The sequence below is a fragment of the Myodes glareolus genome, chromosome 13, assembly GCF_982192425.1.
Source record: "Myodes glareolus chromosome 13, mMyoGla1.1, whole genome shotgun sequence".
In the NCBI taxonomy this organism is placed as follows: domain Eukaryota; kingdom Metazoa; phylum Chordata; class Mammalia; order Rodentia; family Cricetidae; genus Myodes; species Myodes glareolus.
Window position 1 is genome coordinate 3,133,294 of NC_142038.1, and position 25,071 is coordinate 3,158,364.

At 37.6% G+C, this 25,071-nt stretch overlaps 1 protein-coding gene across 7 annotated transcripts in view; it reads left to right on the forward strand.

Moving 5' to 3' along the window:
• The window catches only part of LOC125390434 (uncharacterized), a 53,500-nt gene that overhangs the window by 4,096 nt on the left and 24,333 nt on the right, over positions 1-25,071 (forward strand). For 4 of the 7 annotated variants that reach the window (XM_087895887.1, XM_087895890.1, XM_087895888.1 and 1 more), the window contains one exon: positions 20,244-20,336. In XM_087895887.1, the coding sequence (XP_087752013.1) occupies positions 20,244-20,336 (93 nt within the window). Of the gene's footprint in view, positions 1-10,664; positions 10,873-20,243; positions 20,337-25,071 lie in introns of those variants that run through there. The other 3 variants (XR_007228738.3, XR_015734666.1, XR_014996874.2) reach the window with 1 other exon arrangement.

The window sequence follows — 25,071 nt, forward strand, 5'->3', positions numbered from 1 at the left end:
TAAATGCCATATTCTGTAGGTCTTTGTCAGTGTTGAAGATTATCAATCTAACAGAAATATGTCTCTGTACATCTAGAAGGCCTACCTAACATGACTACAAGATTAACTATTATAGATGGCTATCTATTAACCTGTATTTCTTAATTATACATGACATTTTAAAATGAGCTACACAAACACAACAACTTAAACAGAAGCAGAAATATACATAAAAAATTGACCTTAATTTGTATCAATAAAACAAAGTATTTTTCTTCTCTTTTTCAAAGGTGTCAGAGATACATTTTGGGGTGTCTTGTCCACCAAGCCACATTACTCTGGAAGGAATCCACAGGTTCCCGTTCTCTGTAGAACAAAAGCAGAACCTCTTTTCCAAAGCAACATATCCTTAGTCCCAAATTTTGAACTCAAGATACATTTAAAACATCTATGTTGGTTTAATGCAGCAGCCTGTACAATGAAATGTCTCACTGTACTTAGCTAATTCACAGTCAAAAAAGTTTAGAGAAAACACAATAATATGCATAATCCAGACTCTCTGTGTATATTTCATCTTTATGTGGCTTATTTTTCTTTAATCGTTTAATCTATGACTTACTGTACTCTGTCTCTTTAAAGACTTATTTTAATGGTTTACTTCTTTTTATGATTCTCTGTACTCTTTTTCCTCTCTCTCTCAAGCCTCTGTACGTCTACCCCAATACTGGCAGAGGCATATTGGCTGACTCTGGAAGCCATTCATATTGCCCCCATTTTCAGGCACACAGCAGGTCTATGTTGCCATTAAGTGAGTTGTAGCACTCTGCTCACAAACCCCATTTAAATGCTTCACAGATGGAGCTCCCAAAAAAGTCAGCCATTTTATGATGGCAAACCAGGAAGCCACTGTTTTTTAAAGAAGCCAAGCAGTTTTTACTGCACCTCTTTTGAAAGAGTAATGGTGACCCTGCTCACTGACAGCAAATAGAACCTATCTGAAAAAAAACTGTGGCTACCAAGAAACTGTGCTTGGCTCCCATTTTTGTGGGTCTAGAGGTCTTATGTGAGTCTTTAGATGGTGGGCACCATTTCTGTTTATAGAGGCTGTTCACCCATTCCCACTACTCAGATCCAAAATAATCATGCAGAAACTGTAACAATTAAAACACTGCTTGGCCTTTTAACCACACTTCTTATTGGCTAGCTCTTATATCTTAAATTGATTCATTTCTATTAATCTGTGTGTTGCCACATGGTTGTGGCCTACCAGTAAGGCTCTGTCCAGCATCTGGTGTCTGTCTCCTGTGATTGCTACATGGCTTTTACCTAATTCTGCCTATTCTCTGTTTATATCTCTGTTCAGATTTCCCAACTGACTTTGCTCTGCTAAGCCATTGGCCGAAGTCAGATTCTTTATTAATCAATGTCATTCACACTATACAGAGGGGGAATCCCACATTATTTTGGAAATATATGTAGCTGAAGATAAATTTATATTTTTACATTTTGTCAAAATGTAATTAATGACTCAAACATTACTTAAAACTACAAATCAGATATATTTGAATAATATTTCAAGGATAGACATATATTTTACTCCTAACTGAATGAAATCGATTAATTATATAATTAATTTATTGACCATGACCTCATATTGTTTTTTATGTGGATAAGAAAAATGCTAAAAGTCCAAAATTGTTTGTATAAATTAACCTTGCATTGTAAGGTGGAATAGGCCTCACTCACTCATACATAGTTATACTTTGATTAGAAAACAATGTTTGGGCTGATGAAATAAATGATGAATGAAACATTTATTTTCCTTAAATAATAAAATAATTCCCCCATTTTTGTGACTATTTGTCTTAATTAGGTATCTGATGCTGTGACAAAACACCATGACCAAAAGACAAGTTGGGGAGGAAAGAGTTTATTTGGCTTACACTTCAATATTCCTGTCTACTGGCTTACTTCTCATAACTTGCTTAGTCCACCTTCTTTTCAAACTCAGAACCAACAGTCCAGGGATGGTACTACCCACTATGGGCTCTCCCTCATTGATCACTAAGAGAGACAATGCCTTACAGCTGGATCTTATTGAGGCATTTCCTCAGCTGATGGGCGTTCCTCTGATGCCTCTAGCTTGTCTTAATTCAACACACAAAACCTGCCTGTACACTCCTCATTTCCTTTCCTACTACGTATGGTTTAAGAATACGTATCCTGAGAAATATTCATTAACATTTACAATTTGAAAATAAGAGACAGAGAACTTCTTATTCCTAGTTTTAAGGTAGAGACATTACAAAATGATGCAATTGCTTAATGTGGCCTTTCCGTAGAATGTTCATACCTGCTACTAATGGCTATTAAAGTCTTCAAAATCCAAGGACACGATGATAGTGTTTCAACTATATTTTCAATTAAAACAGAAACCTTTGAAATAATTTTTAATTAATTTATACAGCTATTTTATTGATATATTTCTATGGAATGTAAAAGGTGACTTGTATTTATCACCATGGTACCTAGAATCCCTGAGTCCTGTTAGAATAGTAAAGGGATGTCTCTCTGATGGAAAGAGAAGAAAGCAGACAACAGGAACTGACAACAATTACATTGCAAGGAGGATACCGAAAGTCGTTTGTACAAAGCCCTTGGAGGAAGCATGACTTTACCAGATTGAGAGGAGTAAGAGAGCCTATCTATATACCTATCATACAGACTTGAATATTTTACTCTGTAAAGATATTTTACATGTTCTGTTGTTAGAGTATGTAGGCTAAGTTATATGATTTTGCATGACAGAAATTGATTATTCCTATCTAATTGTCAGAAATGAGCTTAAGTTTGAAGTAAAACCTTAGAGAACTGAGTTAAGTAATGTTAATTTACAACTGGGAAGCATAGCAACCGTCTGATCCAAAGGTTACACAAGCTTCTGCATTTGAGTCACGCTTTTGATTAGTCTAATTCTGGATAACCGCTGCTTCCTTTCAAAGTCCTTATGTCGGGCATGGAGGCAAGGGAGATAACCAATACTTTAAGAACTCTGAATGTCCAAACATGAGAGTTCAGGATGAGTTCAGGATCCATGCAAAAAGCCAAGTGTGGCCCCATGTCCTTGTAATCCCAATACTGTGAAGGGAAGAGACATATTGATCTCTAGGTTCTGGATAACCACCAACCTAGTTCCCGGCCTTGTGAAAGAACATGTCTGAAAGAATAAGGCATTGAGTGAGAAGCCAAGACACCTCATTTCTTTGCCTGGACTGTTTATACACATGTGCACACACCATACACACACACAGAGAGAGAAATTCCAATTGACTCTTTCCTAAATGCCAACATTTTACTTAATTTGAGCCAGTGATTGACAAGGGATCTTCATTTACACTCAACCATGTAGGAAACGTCTGTACTATTTATTATTTATTACTTCATTTGTACTAACAGCTTTATATTTCTGATAAACCTTTGATTTCATTAATTTATTTTAATTTAATTTCTGGTGCTGGGATTCCAAGCCAAGATAGGATGCATACTGGGAAAGTGACTAAATCTTCAGACCTGCAGCTTCATCAACAATACTTTTTTTTTTTTTCAATCAAAGTCGACTATGTAGTTCAAGATGTCTTTAGACTGATGCGTCATACTTCTGCTTCAACCTCTGGAGCGATGAAATCATACTACAGAACATTCCACCCAACATCTCTCAGTGTTTTCTTTTCTTCATTTCTTTTTTCTTTTTGGTTTTTTGAGACAGGATGTCTTTGTGCAACAGGCCTGGGTGCCCTGGAACTTGCTTTGTAAACAAGACTGGCCTCAAACTCAGAAATCCTCCTGCCTCATCCTCCTGAGTGCTGGGATTAAAGGTGTACCCCCACTATCGCCCAGCTATCAACATTTCATGACACACAATTTTTCTCATTTTGGACACTGGAAACAACTATAATGTGTCATTTTATTTTAGCCTGGCTGATGTCATCTTAGATCTTCAATTGACTGAGGACAAAATTCAGGTTTTATATACTTTCCCTTGATTTCAAAGGAAGGCAAACAGTTTCTGTACTTTTTCACTGGCTTGCTACTTTCCGAAATGTCACCTCAGGCAGGCTGGATTAATTAGTATCTATGAGGGTTAATATAAAAACAATGGAATTAGCTGCAGAGAACAGCACGGAGAGCAAATATTTCTTGCTAAAATGGTGATCTTTTGTCATTGTACATTCTTATGGAAACACACATGTTGCAAAATATTATCTTAAGATGTGTTACATTTGATTATGCTGTGTAGCATTTGTTTTAATGATACAAAGATGTGCTGCGTTCTTTTGTTTTGCATTTGTTTATCTCTATGAAGCTATGCTACTTTGCCTGTCTAAACAACCGATGATCTAATAAAGGGATGAATAGCTAGTAGCGAAGCAGGAGAAAAGATAGGTGGGCTGGCAGGCAGAGAGAATCAATAGGAGGAAAGATCCTGAGGCCAGAGAAGAGGGAGTCAAGGGACCAACCACCCAGCCACCTAGATGCAGAGCAAGTCATGAAGTAAAAAGTAAAGAAAGGTACACAAAATAGAGAAAAGATAAAAGTTCAGAGGCAAAAGGTAAATGGGATAATTTAAGTTAAGAAAAGCTGGCAAGAAACAAGTTAACCTAGAGCCAGGCATTCATAAGAAAGAATAAGATTCTGGGTATGATTTATTTAGAAACTGGGTATTGGGTCCCCCAAAGATCAAAACATTTAGTAAGAGAGAACCTCAGCTCAAAAAAAAAATTGTTTCCAAAAGATTGGTTTGCAGACAAGCTCATGGGGGCATCTCTTGATTAATGATGGGGGTTATATCACTCCTAACAAGCAGTGGGAAACAAGCCACTGTGCAGCATTCCTCCATGGTCTCTGATTCAGTTCCTGCCTCCAGGCTTCTGCCTTATAAGTTCCTGTTCTGATTTCTCTAAATGATATTTAAGCCATGGCCAAAAATTTAAGTCTTTCTCTTCCTTCCTTCTCTCCTTCCTCCCTCCTTTTCTTCTTTTTTATCTACCTTCCTTCCCTCCTCCTCTTCCTTCTTCCTCTTCTTCTTTTCCCCTTCTTTTTCCTCCTCCCTCCTCCCCTTCTCTCTCTCTCTCTCTCTCTCTCTCTCTCTCTCTCTCTCTCTCTCTCTTCATTTTACTTTGCTTCCTATTTTTGCATTGCTGTGTAAGCATTCACCTTTGTGTTTAATTCAACTAGTCTCTCTTTATCAAGGTACTTCAAATCAAATTTAAGAATGTTTTATTAGATTTATGTGGGCATGCATGTGATTTTGTGTGGATGTTCACAAACCACATGTAGGTTCATATATATGTGTGCTCCGTGAATCTAGAGGCAAACCTTGGGTGTCATTTCTAAGATGTTGGATTTTTCTGAATTCAGTATCTTTCCTTGCCTGATACCTGCCAAGTAGGCTAGACAGGCTGGCCAGTAAGTTCCATAGATTTATTTGTTTCAGCTTTCTCAGTACTGGCATTATGAGCACATACCACTGTTTGTGTTGTACTTTGTCTATATCATCTGTGTGTGTGTGTGTGTGTGTGTGTGTGTGTGTGTGTGTGTCCAAGGTTGATGCTGGGCACTTCTTACCTCTTTTTATCCATATTTATTTATTGTTACTTTTAAGGCCTTTAAAACTTATTGTTTAATTAAAATATAAGTACATCATTCCCCCTTCTTTTTTCTTCCACCAACTCATCCCATGTAACTCCTCCCTTGCTGCCCTTGTTCTCTTTAAAATTTATACCCTATTTTTCTTTTATTGTTTTTTACACACATTCACACACAGAGGTACACACCCCCATTACTAAATAAATAAATACAACTGACCGAAGTAGCGGTAAGTTAGAGCTAGTCCTCAGGGAGCTGACTTTCACGTCACATCCAGCTCAGATGGTGCAGGTCCTGTGTCCAAGGAGACACACATAAGGAGACTTCCCTTAAAGCTCTGGAAAACAACCAAATACAACAGCAATAGCTTTGAGAGTCTTTAACTACAGAAGGCTGCTGAGGTTAGGCATGTGTCAGGGGTGTCCCTGAATGAAGCTCTAGGGAGGCCATTTAGTGAAGCTGCAAAGTTGAAGCCTGGATTGTTTTGGAGACCACCCCAAGATCTTGGAGATTCCAGAGCCCTGGATTATTTCTTGAGTGTGGATTTAGTTTGTTCCCAATTCCCAAATGTTTGTGTTGAATAATTAAGTCATTTATTTGCTCTCTTTTTGATTTTTTAAAATTAAGCAATTTAATATAAAGCACTTTCTATGTGTCACAGAGATTTTCCTGTGTTGAGCTTGCATTTCCATTTACTTCCAGGACATATTTTTACTTCGTTCTTGATTTCTTCTTTGGCTCATCATTATTCAACAATTAGTTTTTAAACATCCATTAGTTTGTGTACTTACTAGAGACTTGTTTACTGTTGGTTTTAAGTTGTATTGCATTACAGTTATCTAGGACATATGGAGTTATTTCAGTCTTTCTGAATTTGTTAAGATTTGTGTTCTAGGATTGCTCTATGTCAGAATAATGCCCACATACTGTTGATTAAAATGTGTATTCCCTTTTGTTTGCGTAGATAACTGCTAAGTCCATTTGATATATGAAGCAATTTAATTCTGTTTCTTTTCTTGTTTATTTTTTATTAAGGTGATCTGTCTATTGACAAAAGTGGATTATTGATGCCACTATTATTAATGGATTGTATCAATGGATTGTATTTGTATCTTTAATTCCAGTAGTGCATATTAATGAAACTAAGTATACCAGAGTCTAGTGCCTTTATGTTTAGGATTCTGAAGTCACACTGGATACCTGTTTAGAATAAAATGTTCTTTTAAAATCTATTCTGATTAATTTTGCTTCAAAATCTATTTAGCCAGATCCTAGGACAGCAGTGCCTGTTTGCCTCTCAGTCCTCTTTTTCAGATACTAGCACAGCAGTGCCCACTTGCTAGTCCTCTTTGATTAGAGGGCTTCTGTTCATTCTTTCACTCTGTGGCTGTGCCCATCTTTAGAGCTAAGATGCGTTTCTTGTAGAGCACAGATTGATAGATTTGTTTCTTGATCTGTTTGACAATCCCGTGTCATTTGGATGTAGAATTGAGGTCAATACTGTTTAGAGTTATTAACTGAAGGTTGTATATTAAGTGCTGTTGCTCTGTTGTTGGTTAGGGACTGATATTTGTATTCGTAGTAGTACTGTGCCCGTGTCTGCTCCTTTTTGTTGTAGATCTGAATAAGAGTGACCACTAATAACCTTGGGATGCCATCCATTCTCAGCTACCTTGCAAAAATTCCTCTGCCAATGGCACTAGTTCACAGCTCTTCAAGTTAGCCTCTGACAGACTTTTTAGATAACAGCCACATTCTTTGAAAAAATTTGTCAAGAATGGTCTCTAGGCCACTTAGTAATATTCTTTCCTGTGAAAGCTCCTGAGCTGAGCCTCCATAGTCTACATTGTTCTCAAAACTACTAATTTCCACACTCCTGCTAGGATGTCTCATTAGCATTGCTTAAAGGATTCAACTGCTTTTTAAAATGTAAAGTCCCAAGTCTTTCATATTCCTTCAAACAGCATTGTGATCAGGATTGTCTCAGCAAGACACCACTTCTAGTACCAACTTCTGTCTTAGTTAGGGCTACTATTGCTGTGAGGAAACACCATTGACTGAAACAACTTTAAAGAAAGCATTTAATTGGGGGCATGCTTGCAGTTTCAGAGGGTGCATCCATGATCGCGGTTGTGGGGCTTTCTGCTGGCATGCAGGCAGGCAAGGCACTGACATAGTAGCTGAGAGATTGCATGATCTGCAAATTGAAAACAGAGAGAGACAGAGAGACAGACAGGGGGCAGGAAGTACTGAGGTCGGCATGGGCTTTTGAAACCTTAAAGCCCACCACCAGTGACACACATTTTCCAACAAAAAGTCCATACTTCCTCCAACCAGACAACAATTTTTAGTACTTCTCCAGCAGTTACACTTGCTGAGGACCAAACATTCAAACATAAAAGCCTATTGTGGCTATTCTAATTCAAATCACCACAGGAGGATAAATTGGCTTCACTTGGCAGAGAGTTTGGAATCATACATCGGGATATTGTAGACTAATCGTAGATGGGACATGTCCTGGTCAAAGTCTAGTTAGAGTTGTTCATCTAGTTCAGATGTGTAAGAGTCTGCACTTCCAATGGATACCCACGCCCGACCCAGGCTGCTCGCTTCCTGAACTCGGGCCCACGAGAAGGGACGATTGTCCTGAGGGTTGGAAAAGAGACACACACAAAAGAGACTTGGCTCATCTACCAAGGGTAAATGGCAACTTTATTAAACTCAAGTCAGGTATTTATACCAGTGGGCTAGAAGGACCGAAAATGCAAGGCCTCCTCCCAACCAGGAGCAGTAGGGAAGATTAAAGCCTTCCCGGAGCCTTGGACAGGGTCAGCTGGGGAGCCAGGCTAAGGGCCCACTGCTAAGACCTTGAATACAAGTGGAATCACCATAACAAAGAGAACCAGGTTCTAGCTAGGTTATCCCCCTCAAGCCAGAGCTAGTGCAGAGTCTCCAGGAGGCCAGAGGTCACATGGCCCTGCTAATCGCCAGGAGAGAAGGGAAGAAACTTTGGTAGCTACACAGATGGTTATATTATGCCAAAGCACTGGTCATCAAACTTGTGGTAGATCTAAGGGACTGTGAGGGTATGTGGAGCGGAGTACCAGGAGGTACCCTTTTGTTTGCTTTCAAGTCTTGGAGGAGTTTCTTACTGAGTCTGTAGTGTATTGATCAGGGTAGATAAGTTGACAATGAACTTCAGGAATCTATCTGTCTCCAATTCCTTCCTCTCCACATGTATCAAGGCTAGAGTTATATATATATATATATATATATATATATATATACATATATATATATATACATATATATATGTTATATATTACATATATTATATGTATATATATATATATATATATATATATATATACAGGCATAACTCACTGAGTTTTTAAGTGGCTTCTGGTAATCTAAACAGGAGAAAAGTACTTCCCTGGGCAATTACTTTACCAACTAAGGTATCTGTCCAGACTTACTTATTAGTTTTTTAAATTAGCATACAAAGAAATTATAGCATTTTCACAATACATTCTTCTTCGTCCTCTTTATACTCCCAAACGCTCTTTTGTCTTTGTCTCATCCTGAGAGGGTTCCTTTCTTCCTCCTTTATAGTTTCTTCCTTTCATGTTACCATATTCTTTAACTCTCTCCCTAAGATCTCCCCTCTTTCTCTTTCTCTCTCTCTCTTTCTCAATCAAGGTCTAAGCTTTCCTTTATGGTTTCAGGACATATAATGGGATTAAAAATAAGATCCATTTTTTTTTGAGAAAATGTAGTATTTGTCTTCCTCGGTGTGGCTTATTTCCATTAACATCATCATTTCCACATTTATCTGTTTCTCTTTAAGACATAGGTATTGGCAGTAATTTTCTGAAAAGGGTTCGTGCTAGCATTAAGAGTGACGCCAATAATCAGTAAATGGAAACACCTGAGAAACCTTCTGTTTTGTGGAGGAAACGATCACCAGGGTGACAAGACAAACTCCAGAACGGGAGAAAATTCGAGATAACTGTGCATTCGGGATTTTGTGCCTAGAATATAAAGAAATGCAACAGTTTAACACCCCATCCCTCTCATGCAACCTCCTAATCTGCAAATGCACTGATCAACTAAATAAGCAGTCCTCAAATGAAAAGACACAAATGCCCAAAAACTTCGGAATTTTTTTCCAAAGTTTTAGCTGTCAGGGAAATGGAACGTCAAAATACTTTATGGTTCCATCTCACTCCAGTAAGAATAGTTTTTATCTAAAACACAAGTAACAACTGCCAGTGAGGATGTAGGAAAAGAGTGACATCACACACTGATTTTGAGAGTGTAAACAGGTATAGCCATTACAGCCCAGAAAGCCGTGGTTTGGTAGCCAGCATAAGTCAGGAAAACTTCTCTTAATGGAGCCATGCCTCTGATGCTTCCAGCAAACAGAGCCCAACCAAGAAAATGCTGTTACCAAACCATGCTTAATTCTGTTATTTTGTGTCTAGGATTCTTTCTTAAGCTTTGTCAGGTTTTAAGTGGATTTTAGTTGGCCACGTGAACACCAATTTGTTGGAGGAAGCCACTTGTTGGTTCCCAGACATTTAGCGCCGAAATAATCATACAGAAACTGCATTATTTAAGTCACTGCTTGGCCCATTAGCTCTAGCTTTTTATTTGACTAGCTATTACATATTAATTTAACCCATGTGCATGGGTCTGTGGCTTACTGGGTACTGTTCCATCTGGCTCAGGTGGGGCTACATGGCTTCTCTCTGACTCCGCCTTCTTCCTTCCAGCATCCAGTTTGTCTTTCCCTGCCCTATATCTGTTCCTCTATAGTTCTTCTATGGGGCTAAAACAATTCCTTTATTAAACAATGATATTCACAGTATACAGAGGGGGATTCTCACATCAGCTGTCCATCCTGTTAAGTGATTTTCTTTTATAAATAAATATACATTATAAAGTTGGAATACATTGTTCTTGTAACCCTAAGAAATAAGTTTTTTTTTGTAATATTTTTTTAGTATATAACTTTGAGTCATGTTCTTTCATTATAGGCACATTGCTTGAAATTCATAACTACACACATATGGATTACAGTGTTTAGAAGAAAATTCTACTCTTCTAAAATACTGAATGCAAAATTAAAGTCGCCACTGCAAGCAGAACTGGAAGAAATGAAATGGAATATTAAGTATGGCCTTTTAAAGTATTGTTAACAGCTAATGTGTGCATTTTGCCTGAAGAATAAAATAATGTCATTGATGTATCTTGAATTCTGATTTATTTTGGTAAGTTACTTTGAAATATATAGTAAAGAGGCATTAATAGAGGCACTCAACTCATTCAGCTCTTATCTTTTATTTAAGAAAAATTTATTACAAGACCATTGTTGTAAGACTACCCAATACTGTTACATGAGGGCCGGCTTGTTGGGGTATCTGTCCCGCCCAGTACCCCACAGCAGGCAGGCCCCAAAGAAAATCACACACAGGACTCCATAAGGTTATAAACTGATTGGCCCATTAGGTCAGGCTTCTTGTTAACTCTTATAACTTATGTTACCCCATTATCTTTATCTACATTAGCCACATTGGCTCCGTACCTTTCTCCGCTGGGCAAGTTACATGCTGCCTCTTCGGTGGTCTGTGCAGGAGTGCTGGAGGGAGCTCTGCTTCCAGAATACTCCCAGTCTCTTTGCTCCACCCCTACTTCCTGTCTGGCTTTCCCGCCTATACTGCCTGCCTGGCCAATCAGCGTTTTATTAAAATGATTGACAGAATACAGACAATTCTCCTGCATCACAATACCATACATTTACCAGACTCTCCTCAAATTAAGATGCTTAGTATCATTGGGGATTAATTTCACTATTCACCACTTTCAACTAATTTACATGCTAGCATATATTTTGTAACCAATATAGAATTTCTATTTGCTCGATTACTCTCAGAGATAGGACTTTATTGGAAAGTTTCTCCAATAATGTATTTCAAGGAGATTTAAGAGTGTATTAGAGATTTAAGAATGTATCAGAGAAAGCTAGCAAGAAATCAGGGTTGGCTATTCATTTTGTCAAAAACGTTATATGATAACAAAGCAAGTATACACACATGCACACAGAGGGAGAGAGTAAGAGAGATAGAGATAGAGATAGATAGGTAGAGAGAGAGAGAGAGAGAGAGAGAGAGAGAGAATCACGTAATTATCAACAGAATAAACACACAATCTGTGAAGTCAAAGATCAATGAACACCTAAACATGGCATTCACAATAACAGCTAACACCATAAAGTAGATGGAGGGATCTTACAAGGTCCCATCCATAAATGAAGGCTTTGGAGATGTCTCAGTCATTAAAGTGCTTTTTATACTTGTATAAAACTCTAGAGTTTATGTTAGGAAATACATGGTGGAACTCGCTTGTGCTTCAGTGCTGGGATGGTAGAAGCAGGCAGATCCTTGGACTCCTGGACACTGGGCCTTCTTTAATTAATGATCTCCTGTTATAACCGAGAAACAGTCTTGTAAAACAAACTACAAAACACAGTTGAGGGTAGTTGAGGAAGACACTCAAGACTGACCCCTGACATTCATATTCATGCACAGTATGTGTTCATTTATATATATATATATATGTATATATATATATATTAACACACATGGACATATAAACATACATACACACAAAATAAGCCAATTATGTGTGTTCTGATACACCTGTGTTAAAACACATCTTGATCAAATGTCAAGCCTCCTACAGCAATTGCCATGTATTAACAATAAAACTTTATAATCACCCCAGATGCAAACATTTGTATTCTTGTTTCCCAGATAGGTACAGCCCATTAAGTGAAGCAATAAGGAAATTACTCCAACCTTTACTGCTTTCTGCACAACCCATGTTTAAACATTAGATGATAATGCTTACCTACAATGTTGTCATTTGTTTAATTAAATAAGTGGCTGTATTAATTTATGCATGAGCTAATCATTATCTTATCAAACTGATAAGATAATAAAATAAAGAGATGATGCATATTTCTAAGATATTCAGTTATTATTATTGATAATGAGAAATATTTTGTGAGTAGGAAGCAATTGGAGGTGGCATTTGGATAAAGGCTCTTGTCATCAGGATATAGAATCTGAGTCTGATTCTGAGAAGACACATGGTAGGAGATAATTGGTTCTCTCAGTTTGCCCTCTGCCCGCTACACGTACACTGTGTCATGTGCCAAAATGCATAAAGTGAAGAAACATAAAGGAGATGTTTCCCATTTTAAGTCATGATATCAGTTAATAGGTAAGTTCACTGCAGCTATGACATTTTCATATTAGTCTTTACAAAGCTATAACAGAACTAGGTGGTTTTGAGGTTATTTTGAACATCAATGAGCAAGGTTACAGATAAAGTTGTCTTTCTTAGATGGCAGTAGGAAAGGGTGGGTTATTGATTAAAACCATTGTGCTGTTAAAATTGTTCTTCAAAGTTTCTGTGAGTGAATAGAATGTGCCTCTACAGTTCAAGTCTAGTGTTATTCTCCAACATAGTTTATGATAATTTCACAGTTCTTAAAGTGATCTCCAGATGTATATGGAGACAGGGTGGAGTGTGTGTATGTGTGCGTGTGTATGGTATGTGAATGAAAATTTGTGAAAATAAGCTGTGTCTGCAGAGAGCGAATAACAATGACAATTTTACTACTGTGCAGAAATTACAATGTGTCAACTTCAAAGACTAGTCACCTTTTATTGGACTAGTACTAGACTCTCATCCTGGCCCTTGAAATTCCTTGCCCATTTCTGTGTCAGAATTAACATGCTGTGACCAATAAGTAAAAGATTTTTGGAATTAATTAATTTAGCAGATCACTAGCATCCACCAACTCAAAAGTTTAGAAATCATATTGGGCCTATAGGAAAACTTCCTCCATCTCACTGCACCTGTCTCTCTAATGTATTCAACAATGTCAAAGTAGCCTTGATTTATGAGTTTCTTTGTTCTGTAAAACTACAAAAAATTACTTACACACTGAACCATAGGATTAAGGATCACCTAAATCTATGGTATCCAGTCAGGATGAGCATTCAAAATGGTTCTGGAATAAATGGTCTCTTAGTCCCTTTAAGATGAGAGCTGTGGTTTTTGTGTCAGTAGACACATGTATATGTGTAGGCAACATGCCCATTTTGTGTGCTTTGATTTACTGACCTCCAACCTCCTCTGTGCTTTTTGGTATATGGCGTGTCTTTAGTCCTATAGCTGAGCTTGTTAGCCAGCAAGTTCCAGGCTTTCTAGAATATCTGCCTGTCCTCAAGCCCGGGAATTGCAAATATACACTGCTCTACCTGGTTTTATATTCTTTGAGGGGATCAGAGTTCAGATTCTGGGCCATCTCCTTATTCCTCAATTAAAGAATGGTTTGAATAAATTGGTACCTTAAGGTAGTAACCATGACAATCATAGGAAAATGGATTATAGAGCAGGATGATCAAATGCAAGACCTTCTGCAAACCACGCCACAGATACAGCATCTTTCATCTCTTCTCTCTTTGAAAAATCTATCTTAAGAATTACCGAACAGCAAAACTACAGTTATGAATAGACTCACACTGTAGGTGGTACACAGCAGAGACTGGCTTGAACAAGGACCAGGTGTGGGAGAAACAGAACAGGTGTAGGAGAATGAAGCAGAACCAACCAATCATGATGTAAACAAGACTCAAGGTCTCCACATACACATAACACATGTTCATAAGAATAGTTTGAGTGTTGGAAGGAAGCTGCTGCCTGATCCCAAATTGAATATTCACTCTCACATTGTATGCTCATTTTTGTGACCTAACACCCTCCTATTTTTGCATTCAAAGCTGTTACTTTTTTCTTTTAAGTCATATTAAACTGTAAAGAAAGGAGAGAAAGAGTTGGATTAGTTTTTGTATACCACAGGCTTTTCCCTGTCTCTGGTGCCTAAGGACAGTTTCTAATATCTGTTAGGAAGATGAATGGCAGGGCTCAGTATTTGTTTCCCTTTGTAGGCTGCAGAAGTCATGTCTGAACTGCATAAATGAGGTAGCTCATAATTCCATTTGCCTATTCCAATTTCTGTGTTTGACTGTTGATGCAGGGTTTTCAGTCTCCATTTGCACCAACTTTGGACTCATACTGAGATGAAACTATCTAGGAGTAGAATGCAAAGAGGAAAATTGAAGCTTTGTTTACAAATTATTTGCTTCTGTCTTTCACTTATACAACAAAGTGAAAGCAATGATTCAATTTCAGTTGCAGACATCTTTATATTATTAGATAAAGAAATACTGTGCACCAAGGAATGATTAATGAATATAGACGGCCTTCAATTCACCTTAAATACATATAATTTACTTACAAAATTCATTAAAGGGAATAAAATAAAGTATTTCTGAAAGCATTTTAGTGAAAATAATCACCATCTTCTCTTTTCCTTCATGTTTTGCCTTTGATTCAATATCTATCTATATCTATGTCTGTATCTCTATCATCTATTATCTTTTTGGCCAGCCATATCAGTGTATCTAAAGTTACACAGACAGGAGATGCTGAGTTCCTAGGACTGGGAAAGCTGGTGCTGCTTGTTTGCTTCCGAGGAGAAAGAAGTTGCTGCCAGTGTTTCGTCAAACACTCCCAGTTCTCTTCTCATCTAGTGGAATACAGACATATGTTCTATAATATGTACAGTACATTTCATTAATTAAGCAGCCATTAATGCTGGCAATAATGATAATGTGCAGCATTATACTGGGAAATCAAATGACATCACTTGTGTATTCTTTGAGCAAACGAGTAAAGTTAATTTTTAAATTTTTTTCCACTGGAGTTTTACATGTTTTTTCTTATTGCAAAGTACTCTTACAAAACAATTGCTTTTCAAGGGTCTAGATGAAGATATAAGCTAAGAGACAGATTATTTTATAATTGTTTTTTTAAGTGCCTGATTTTCAAGTTTTGTTAGGATTTCTACCCCACATGCTCTGTCTCCAGATGACTCTCCACTTCCTAGTCCTTACTTGCAGTGGACATTTGACCATTGTTGTTATCTGAAATGTGTTCTTCCACTTGCATCTATTCATCTGGAAATTGTAGCCTACTCTAGTTTGTAAGGCTTTGTGGGGTTAATATCACCTTTAAAAAAACTAGATTTATTAGACTTTATTCAGTTTAGTTTAGTCAATTCTTCTCACTGCAGGCTTGCCTGAATGATCAGGTTTTTCCAGGAAAAGCAAGAACTGTTACTTGATAAGCTGCTGTCACTAGACCAGTGAACCTGGAGTAACTGCAGATACCAGGAAAATAAAAAGGAGCTATCTGAAGATACGGTGGGAAGAATAATAGAAAGGAAAATAGCAGAAAGCAAGTGATCTGAAGAGGAAACTTGGAACAATATGGGGCTTTAATTATTGATTGAGGAGAAAGACAAACACAGGGGAAGTAGGAAGAAGATTAACACAAGAGTAAGGATGTATGGAAGTATCATAAGAAGTCATACTATTAACTATAGATCTAAACTTAAAATACATGCAAGTCTTTATGTGCATATACAGCTTAAACAAATTTTTCCATCTGGGTTGACAATGCTTCCCAGCAAGAACCATACTCTATGTAACAAAAACTCCAACGAAAGCCCAAGAAACACTCTTTTGAATTGTTGGTCAGGTTTTTCTAAGAGACTCTCAACATTAGAGGGTATTGCTACTGACTTTGGTTGCTTCCATGAGGTGGAAGATTAGACATTGCTAATGATGTCATGAACCTCAGTCACAGGACCCAGAAGACCAATGATAGATGTGTTCTGAAATCTTAATCCCTCGGGACTAGCTTTCATGGTACCAGAAGATGGGATGCAAGCTTCCAGTGAAGGGAAACAACTAATAGTCCTCCTCAACTATCATGCCTGTGAAACCACAACAATGAACAGTAGCTCATAGTAGCTTACATAAGAGAGCACACATACCTTGGAATTAACTAAAGCCCTCTAATAGGACATAAGATAATCTCAAGAAGAGAAAAAATCATGATTGGTATTATAAACCCAGCTCACTACCCAGGGCTAGTGAGTCCACGGATCTTCAAGGAGAGCCTACAACATAATTTTACTAAACCAACATAATTCTGAAATTAATTTTTAACTTTTATACTTTTATCCAAAGATGAATATAGTTCTCACTCCTCATCAAAGAAACTTCTATTGGCTATAGATAGAGACCATTACAAAACAGTACAACTGATCAAGACGCAGAGGTGTGAGTTCAGTCTCAACTGGTACACCTGCAGCACAACTTCTGCCCTGAGGGTCAGCAATCATTTCAGAAGATAGAGAGCAGAAAGATTGTAAGAGGCAGAAGAACAGGAAGTTGGCTGTAATAATGTTTCTCCTACAAGTGTGAGAAGCTATATCATAAAGTCTCACCAACATGGCAGGCTAAACATGAATGGAACAGGAAGGACACAAATAGACATGTCAATGTGATGGGGGAAGGTCCAAGAAGCCTCAGTCCTAGACAAAAATGGTACAGGAAACTCAGGGCTTCTATGGGTGAGTGAAATGTTCTTCCACAGGGAATAACATAACAATTAGTTATCCAATACCAAATTGTTAGCTCTGAAAACACATACTTATAAATCACATTATATAAACTAAGTAGGTATTTACTTATTAAAGAATATATATTTCTGACTAATACATATATTATATACAATAGATATACTACTTATTAATATATATACACATATACATATATACACACATATATATGTGTATGTATGTGTGTATGTTTAAGAATGATTAAAGAGGCCATGAATTTGACAGAGTAAGGAAAGGGGGGGTATGGGGAGAGAATGGAAAAAAAGACATGGGGAAAATAATGCAATATCATTATAATACCAAAAAGATAGAAACCAAGACTTTAAACTATTGGTTGTTTTTGTATGTCTCAAAGAAGGAGTTGTCTCCATTGAACAAGAGGCTAAAGTGTATCTTATCAATGTTATCATATGGAGTAATAAAAAATACCACAGAAGCAAATTATCAAAGGATGAGAGAAGACAGAGCTGCAGGGCACAACGCCTGTCTGTGCTCTGCGCTCTACGCTCTACCATACAGTTTGTGAGCTTCGGGCAAGGGGCTAGAGATTGAAACACACAAACACACACAGAGAGACAGAGACACGGACCTCTAGTCACTGGTAAGAAGCCCTTTATTCAATAGCACCATGGAGGCTTATAGATCCAACAGTCAGGTGGGCCAACAGGTGAAAACCTTATCCTCTGATCCTCAAGACCAAGGCAACACGTGCTTGTGAAGCAGAGCTGGTAAACAACTTTGACACAGCTTTCAGTAACTCAAATCAGAAGGAAAGTAAAGATCTCTAGCAGCGAAGAGCAGCTGGGGGCCAGGACTCCAAATGGTCCCAGCACAGATCAAAAAGAAACAATTAGTTAGGGGAGTAATTGGTTTTGAAGAACTGAGTCTTGATGCCAAGTTTTCATATTACAAATGGGTAAATATGTCTGCCCTGCATGGTTATGTGGTAATGATGGTAATGAACATTAGAAAAAGACAGAGGGGTGGAAGGACAAGGAGAGCCAGTGATAACTCCACTCTGCTCATGAACAGCAGTTGTGATTTTCTACATCAGACAAAGCCAGCCAACATTTCAGCAGAAAGTGGTCGGGGTTCATTCACCCTCAACACTTGTTGAGGAGCTGGCTCCTGGAGGAAGGGGAATCAGTTTTCTTTAATGGTGTGACCACTAGTAGGTGGACCATGCTCCACATCTGTGGGTATATGAGCAACAAAAATTAGACTTACCTGGGTATAAAAATATTGAAAAAGAAGACAGAAAGTGGGTGAGGTGGTTGGTGGGAATGGATCTAGGAAGATTTAAGAAGAGGTAAAGTTTGAATATGATCAAAATATGTTTGTGCATATATTCAATTCTCAGAAAACAAAACATTATATTTTAAAAAGAAAATATTTGGGTATCATTTTAAATCTGCTAGGGATAATATGACATAAATTATGACACTCGGACAATTTTATGCCTTTTTATTTTTCAAAATTTTAAACATTTATCTTTACCTGATTGAAGTTTGAGAAAATAAATTTCAGAAGTTTTCCAATTCTACTCACCTCAGTATGTGCTTTTGAAACATAAATTTGTCAATGTTTTTTTTTAAATATTTTTATAAACAGAGTGAACACAGGACAGTAGAGAACCTGGATATATTCATATGTCATGTCTATAGTCAACTTTGCTTAGCATATTTGAAAATAATCTAATCAAAAACTCTTTGAACAAGTATAAACATACACACTTTTGGAAAATCTGTACATTTAATTTCCTTAGGGATCAAACCCTATATTGTATCCTAGGCGAATGGAAAGTTGGATTCCAGTCATGTAACAAGTGAAAATGGGGGTACGACATCTCACAGCTTAGATAAAGGATTTGGAGATTTTTACACCCTTAATGGTGCCTGCTCTTCTGTATACTTTAAAGCTGTGCCACAAAGGTTGTAAGAAATGCAAAGTCTCATGGGATGAGATTGATGTGCTGGGTGGAAATGAAGTATAACACGGAGTTGCTGGTGATTGGTTAAGCACAGGAAAGACACAATAATTATCAATCAAGCAGTGAACTGGAGGTAGGGACACCAACATCCAAAAGCATTATACTATAGCTCCATTTTTAAAATTTTATTTTTGAGATTATAATGTATTTTCAACATTCTCCTTTTCTTTTCCTCCCTCCAAATGATTCTATAATTCAAGACAAGGCTGATGTGCTGTGGGATATGCTGTGCTGATATGCCGTGAATATGTTTTATTATCATTGGTTAATAAAGAAGCTGTTTTGGCCTATGGCAGGTTGGAATATAGTTAGGTTGGAAAACCAAGCAGAGATACAGACAAAAGGAAGACAAAATCAGGGATGTGCCACCAGCTGCTGGGGAAGCAAGATGTGAGATAAAAAGCCACAAACTCATGGGTCTTGTGGTAAAATATAGAATAATAGAAATGGGTTAATTTAAGTTAAAAGAGTTTGTTAAAAAAAAGCCTGAGCTAATAGGCCAAACAGTTTGTAATTAATATAAGTTTCTGTGTGATTACTCAGGACAGGGTGACCAGGACACAAAAGCTCAGCAGTCTCCAGTTACCCTTATAGCAAAAGAAGTAATTACGAAGTTAGATTGGAATAGCATCATCAAAGAAGGCTTGTCCACTCCCTGTTACAAAAATAACAAGGCATAGTTACCTATGGCGGCAGTGGGAGTTCACTAGGGCACTAATGAACATGGCCTATAGAGTGAGCACAGTAGGATGCAGGAAGTCAGAAAAAGACAATGATGAGAAAGGCAGGGTGAAAACATCAAAAATCCTTACTCAACTTATCCACCTGGGCTATTTTTCTGAGCTGAACTCCATGGACTGTAGGGGATCCTGTGTCCCCAGGAGGTGGAGAACTTGGTAATGCTTCCTTGGGGCTCTGCAGACACGCAATGTATATTGGCTGCGTTAGCTTTCTCAAGCTGCTGGAAAACAAACAGATGATTTAGGGGAAAAAAGTAAATAAGAAAATGTGTCATTTCTTCAGAAGACTCTACCCTGAAACCAGCCTCCTGCTAGAACTGGCTTCTTTCAAGCGTCTGCGAGGGAACGTCCATGAGTGCCTGTCCCCTAGCCTCTGGTAAGTACTACCATCCTATTGCCTTTGTCCAGAAATGTCTTCTCCTTGGGGTTTTCTATTTGTGTCTGGAACCACATATTCACTTCTGCAAGGCCACAAGCTTGAGTCATAGCCCATCCTACTTCAGTACCCATCCCATTTAGCTACAGGCATCTGATAAAGAAAAAGCTCTGCCAAAGGATAAATTTCTGATGATGAATTTAAGGTTTCACTATATAGATTCTGCACCACTCTGTTCAACCCACAGCAATGGAAAAAGCATGATGGCCTTTTGAGGACTGTTGAACATGAATTCAGGATAGATACTGACATAAGGATCTAAAGATTCTTGCAGAAGTAGAATAGACTTCTTCTGTGGGTCAGAAACTCTAAGTCATTTGTACATGCAAAGGTCAGTAGCAGACTAGAATGATAGCTTAGTATACATAGTGCTTAGCTTAGTACACATAATGCTTGACTTTCCAGGATGCAGACCTGAGTTTGGTCCCCAAGGTTCATTTGAAAAGGGCTGTAAGATAATGTATGTCCTAGTAATGCCAGGATAGCACTGTAAATCAGACAGTAGGACCCCCGGAGATCATTTGCCAGTCATCCTGGCCTATGTGATAAGGTCCAGGTCAGAGAGAAAGAGAGAGAGAGAGAGAGAGAGAGAGAGAGAGAGAGAGAGAGAGAGAGAGAGAGAGGATATGAGCAATGTTTGAGGAATGACCCCAGCTGTTGTCCTATGGCCTCCACATAGACATGAACGTGGAGGTCTGAGGTCTGTGAAAACATGAAGCTACATAGGGCAGCTCTTAACCACTGTCTAAAGGCAGTCAGGTGTAGCAAATAGGAGTCAAGGAATGCAATCACAAGAAACAGACTAAGTACAGCTTTTCCCTTCCTTGTATCAGCTAAACACTGGCTTAATTTGGAAAGTGGAATGCTTGATTTCATTGGTATCCATTACTTTTTCTAATGTTCTGTTTATCTTGACCAAACCACAATCTCTTTGATTAAGATAAGCTGCAAACAGATCCTTTCCATATTATATAATTCTAATTAAATGAAGTTAATTGAGAAACTGAAGGAAGTTTTTATTTGACAGGTTTTATGACTAGAGCATTTTAATTAAGTAGAATTTCCAAGGGATATTGATAATAGTGTTTGGTTTTAAATTGAGAATGTAATCTCTTCAGCCCAGGAGAATGAAGACATACAGAGACTATATTTCTTTTTCATTAAGGAACAACCACGTTGAACCTGTTTATAAGACATTTCCTTGCAACAGATGATGGGTGTGTTTAAATTAGTAGCCTCTGAAGTCAGGGGATGATTTCTGGCAGAAATAGGTAAGACTCTTGTAAGGAGAGGGCATGTTCTAATGTTTAACAAGAACTTTCATGCTACAAAAGCTTCAGTCAGATTCTGAATTGACACCTGCCTGATGGAACCACAAAGTCCATCATAAAACCCCTCAGCTACTGACTGTGGAAGAAGATCTCTCTCTGGGTTTTGTTTGTTCTCATTTATATGCTTGTTTCTAAGAAGAGCAAATTGGAACAAGTATTCTGCAATCGACTCGTTATTTTCCCACAAGGTGAACAAAATGTGGTAAATGTGGTTTAAAATGCATCCTCATTACATACTGTCTTTATTTCCAGAACACTGCTTGATCGAGGCCAGGCACATTCTCCTACCACCATTCTGAGCATGTCGTGATTTCTTTTCCCCATCGCTGTGATGTAAAACTAATAAAAGCAACTTTGGTTCACAGGTCAAGGATACAGTTCATGATTGCAGGGAAGCCAAGACCATGTGAACTGGTTGCTCTTAGCCACAATCAGGAAACAGAGAACCAGGAACGCATGCTACTTTTCAGTACACCTTTCCCACAGATACAGAGCAGTATTCCAGTCCCACATCGGTAAAGCAATTAAGGAATCTTCCATACTCCAGAGATCTGTCTCTCAAGTGGTTCTAGATTGTCACATTGAAAAGGAATACTAGTCGTTGCTGTGTGGTGAGTGAGGATAGTGACATACACATAAAATGAAAGATATGGTAAAATGAGAGGTCGAACGCTCTGAAAGAAATCTGAAGTCATAGAGAAGAACGAGAGATGAAAACAATGAATTGCTGATAGAAAGCTCAACCCAAATGAACGGTGCATGAAAAAGCAATATAGAAATGTTAGATACTTCACCCCACAGAAAAAATCAGTTAGAGGGGGACAGAAACACATAGGTGACATGAAGGGAAAAAAGAAAAATACTCATGGTTAAGGGTTTCAGTGTGGATAGGGGACTAGGACTAGAGAAGATGGGGTAGTATATCTAAAACTAACAATACACAAAGAAGCCTATGAAAATCCACTATTTTGTAAGCTAATTTACAAATTACATTTGTAAAATTTTATATAAAGTATAAATTTATGTGAAAGTATGTGAGGGGTTGAAAAGTATGCATGTGTTAACATTACTGCTTCTAGAAGACATAGGTTATTAAAATAAAATCTCAGTGCCTGTCCCTGAATATAACCCTATAAATTATTAGTCAGAAAGACTATATAAGTAACTCAAACAACATAGGCTACCACTATCACTCTAGTTCCTCCAAATATCTTCATGGCAGGGCACTATTGGCATTCACTTTGGATGCAGGACACGGAAAAGTCAACCTCAAACTGACCAGGTAACTCTCCTTGCTGTCTACCTTTCCCCTTTCCTAGTGTCAAAAGGCTAGTGGAAAAGATGAACATCAATTGTCCTACTCAGTACTGTAGCCTGCATTCTATAGCTCTGACTTTCCAGACAAAAACAATAGTGAAGCTTGTGCAATAGTGGACTGATGGCTTTGCAGAGAAGCAATTGTTCTCTAATTGGGTAGGGAGCCTGTGCTTCAGGAAGGATTTCATGCCTGGTGTGGTATATAGTAAACCTGGACACATCCTGTGCTAGGAAGACCTATAAGGGGGGAATGGGCATCTGTCAAACTGCATTTTAAAACCTACATTTATACCATAAATGTGTGCTGCTCTGGACTTTGCTTAGAGATACTTCATTTGATAGTGGATAAGAGTTTATTCAGAGACATAACTTACTGAAGTGTAAAAGGATAAATAACACCAAGTGCTCAGCTGAGAACCAGTCATCTATCAGCCTTGGAGAACGTTGCTGACGTGCGTATAGACGATGTAAGAGGCAGCTAACGGGGAGAAAAGCTGCAGACACTGCCTTTCGGACTTGACATGAATTTTGCACCCATTGACTTAGGTAAGAACTGTGTTTACTTACCAAAGACCCACATAAAGAATCCCATAAAGTTATAGTACGGCTGGGATTCCTGAGACTTGGGGTCTATCAGATAAAGTATTGGCAGTTGATGACTGTTGAGGAATTTGCATGTTGTTAGGTTGTTCATTCCCCAGTAGTTGGCCATGCATCCATGTGCATATTGGAAGCCCTAACTAGAAGTCAAGAGTAACTGCAAACAATGAAAATAGGATGTGAAGTAAAGAGAGAGAAGGGACAGCAGGTACTAAAGAGAGTTGGAATGAAGTGGATGGGTATGATCAATGTATAAGCCCTCAATGTATGAAACATTCAAAACCCAATATTGACTAAACAACTAGAAAGGATGAGGACTTCAGTAATGATAGACATGTTGAGAATGAAGTTGTAACAGAAGACATATATTGTTTACCCACAATTTCAAGGTGTGGAAAAAGAGGAAAACCTATCTTAGAAAGAATATTGCTTAAAGATTACATCAGTAGTCAAAATAGGTGACTGATTCCTGCATCAACAATGTATATCTTAATTTTCAGAAAGTGACTGACATAAAAATCTCACTGACTTATGGCAGCATAAATTAAATTAAAATAATGGAATGCAGAAAGACCAATTCTACAAGCCAAGTACTGTTTTGCTACCTCTCCACTCAGTTTCATTGAGAAGAATATTTAGGATATAAAGTATTATTACTCATTTTTATTTTAAGAAAATTCCTTCCCATGTATTTTGTTTCATACAGTTTGTCAGGGAAGTCAAGATCATATTTATATGAGTGTATATTCAGTGAAAATTATTTTCTAATGTTGCCTTTAGTGTATTATTACAAGCAAAGAGGCAAGGGCAAGTTCCATGCTGTAACTATGGATACAGTAGAGTTTCCAACATAGTACCAAATGTTTGACTATGAAGCAAATTTATCTTCAAAGGATGTAACAACTTCATAATTCTCCAAGCTTCTGACAAAAATGTTGCCATGTAAATATTGGTAATTAAATTCAATACACTCCTTAGGCTTTTACCCATATTCCAAAGGCTCATGGGACAAGGGTATGTAGCTATAAATATTATAACACAAACTTTGACTGAAAATATAATGTTTAAAATTTATGTAGTTTATGTGAACATTTAAAATGTATTAATTGAATTTTGTATTTTTCTTGTGAAGTGGTCCAGTTAAAAGTATTCTTTGTTCATCCATTCATAAGGCTTACAGTGTTCCACAAGTTCAGTTTATAATTAATTTTTTATGTCTACATAACTATGGATGGATTATATTTAACATATAGGTTATCAATGTAATTTGAGGATTATTTAGTTATAACAGTTGACATATTACTTAACTAAGTAATGCAAAACAGTAATTACGTATATAGTTTTCATGACACTGACCTGCAAGAGAGAAACTGACATTATTTTCTTCAGAAAGAATAGAAAATTTCAGGGTATAAACCCAAAGTAAT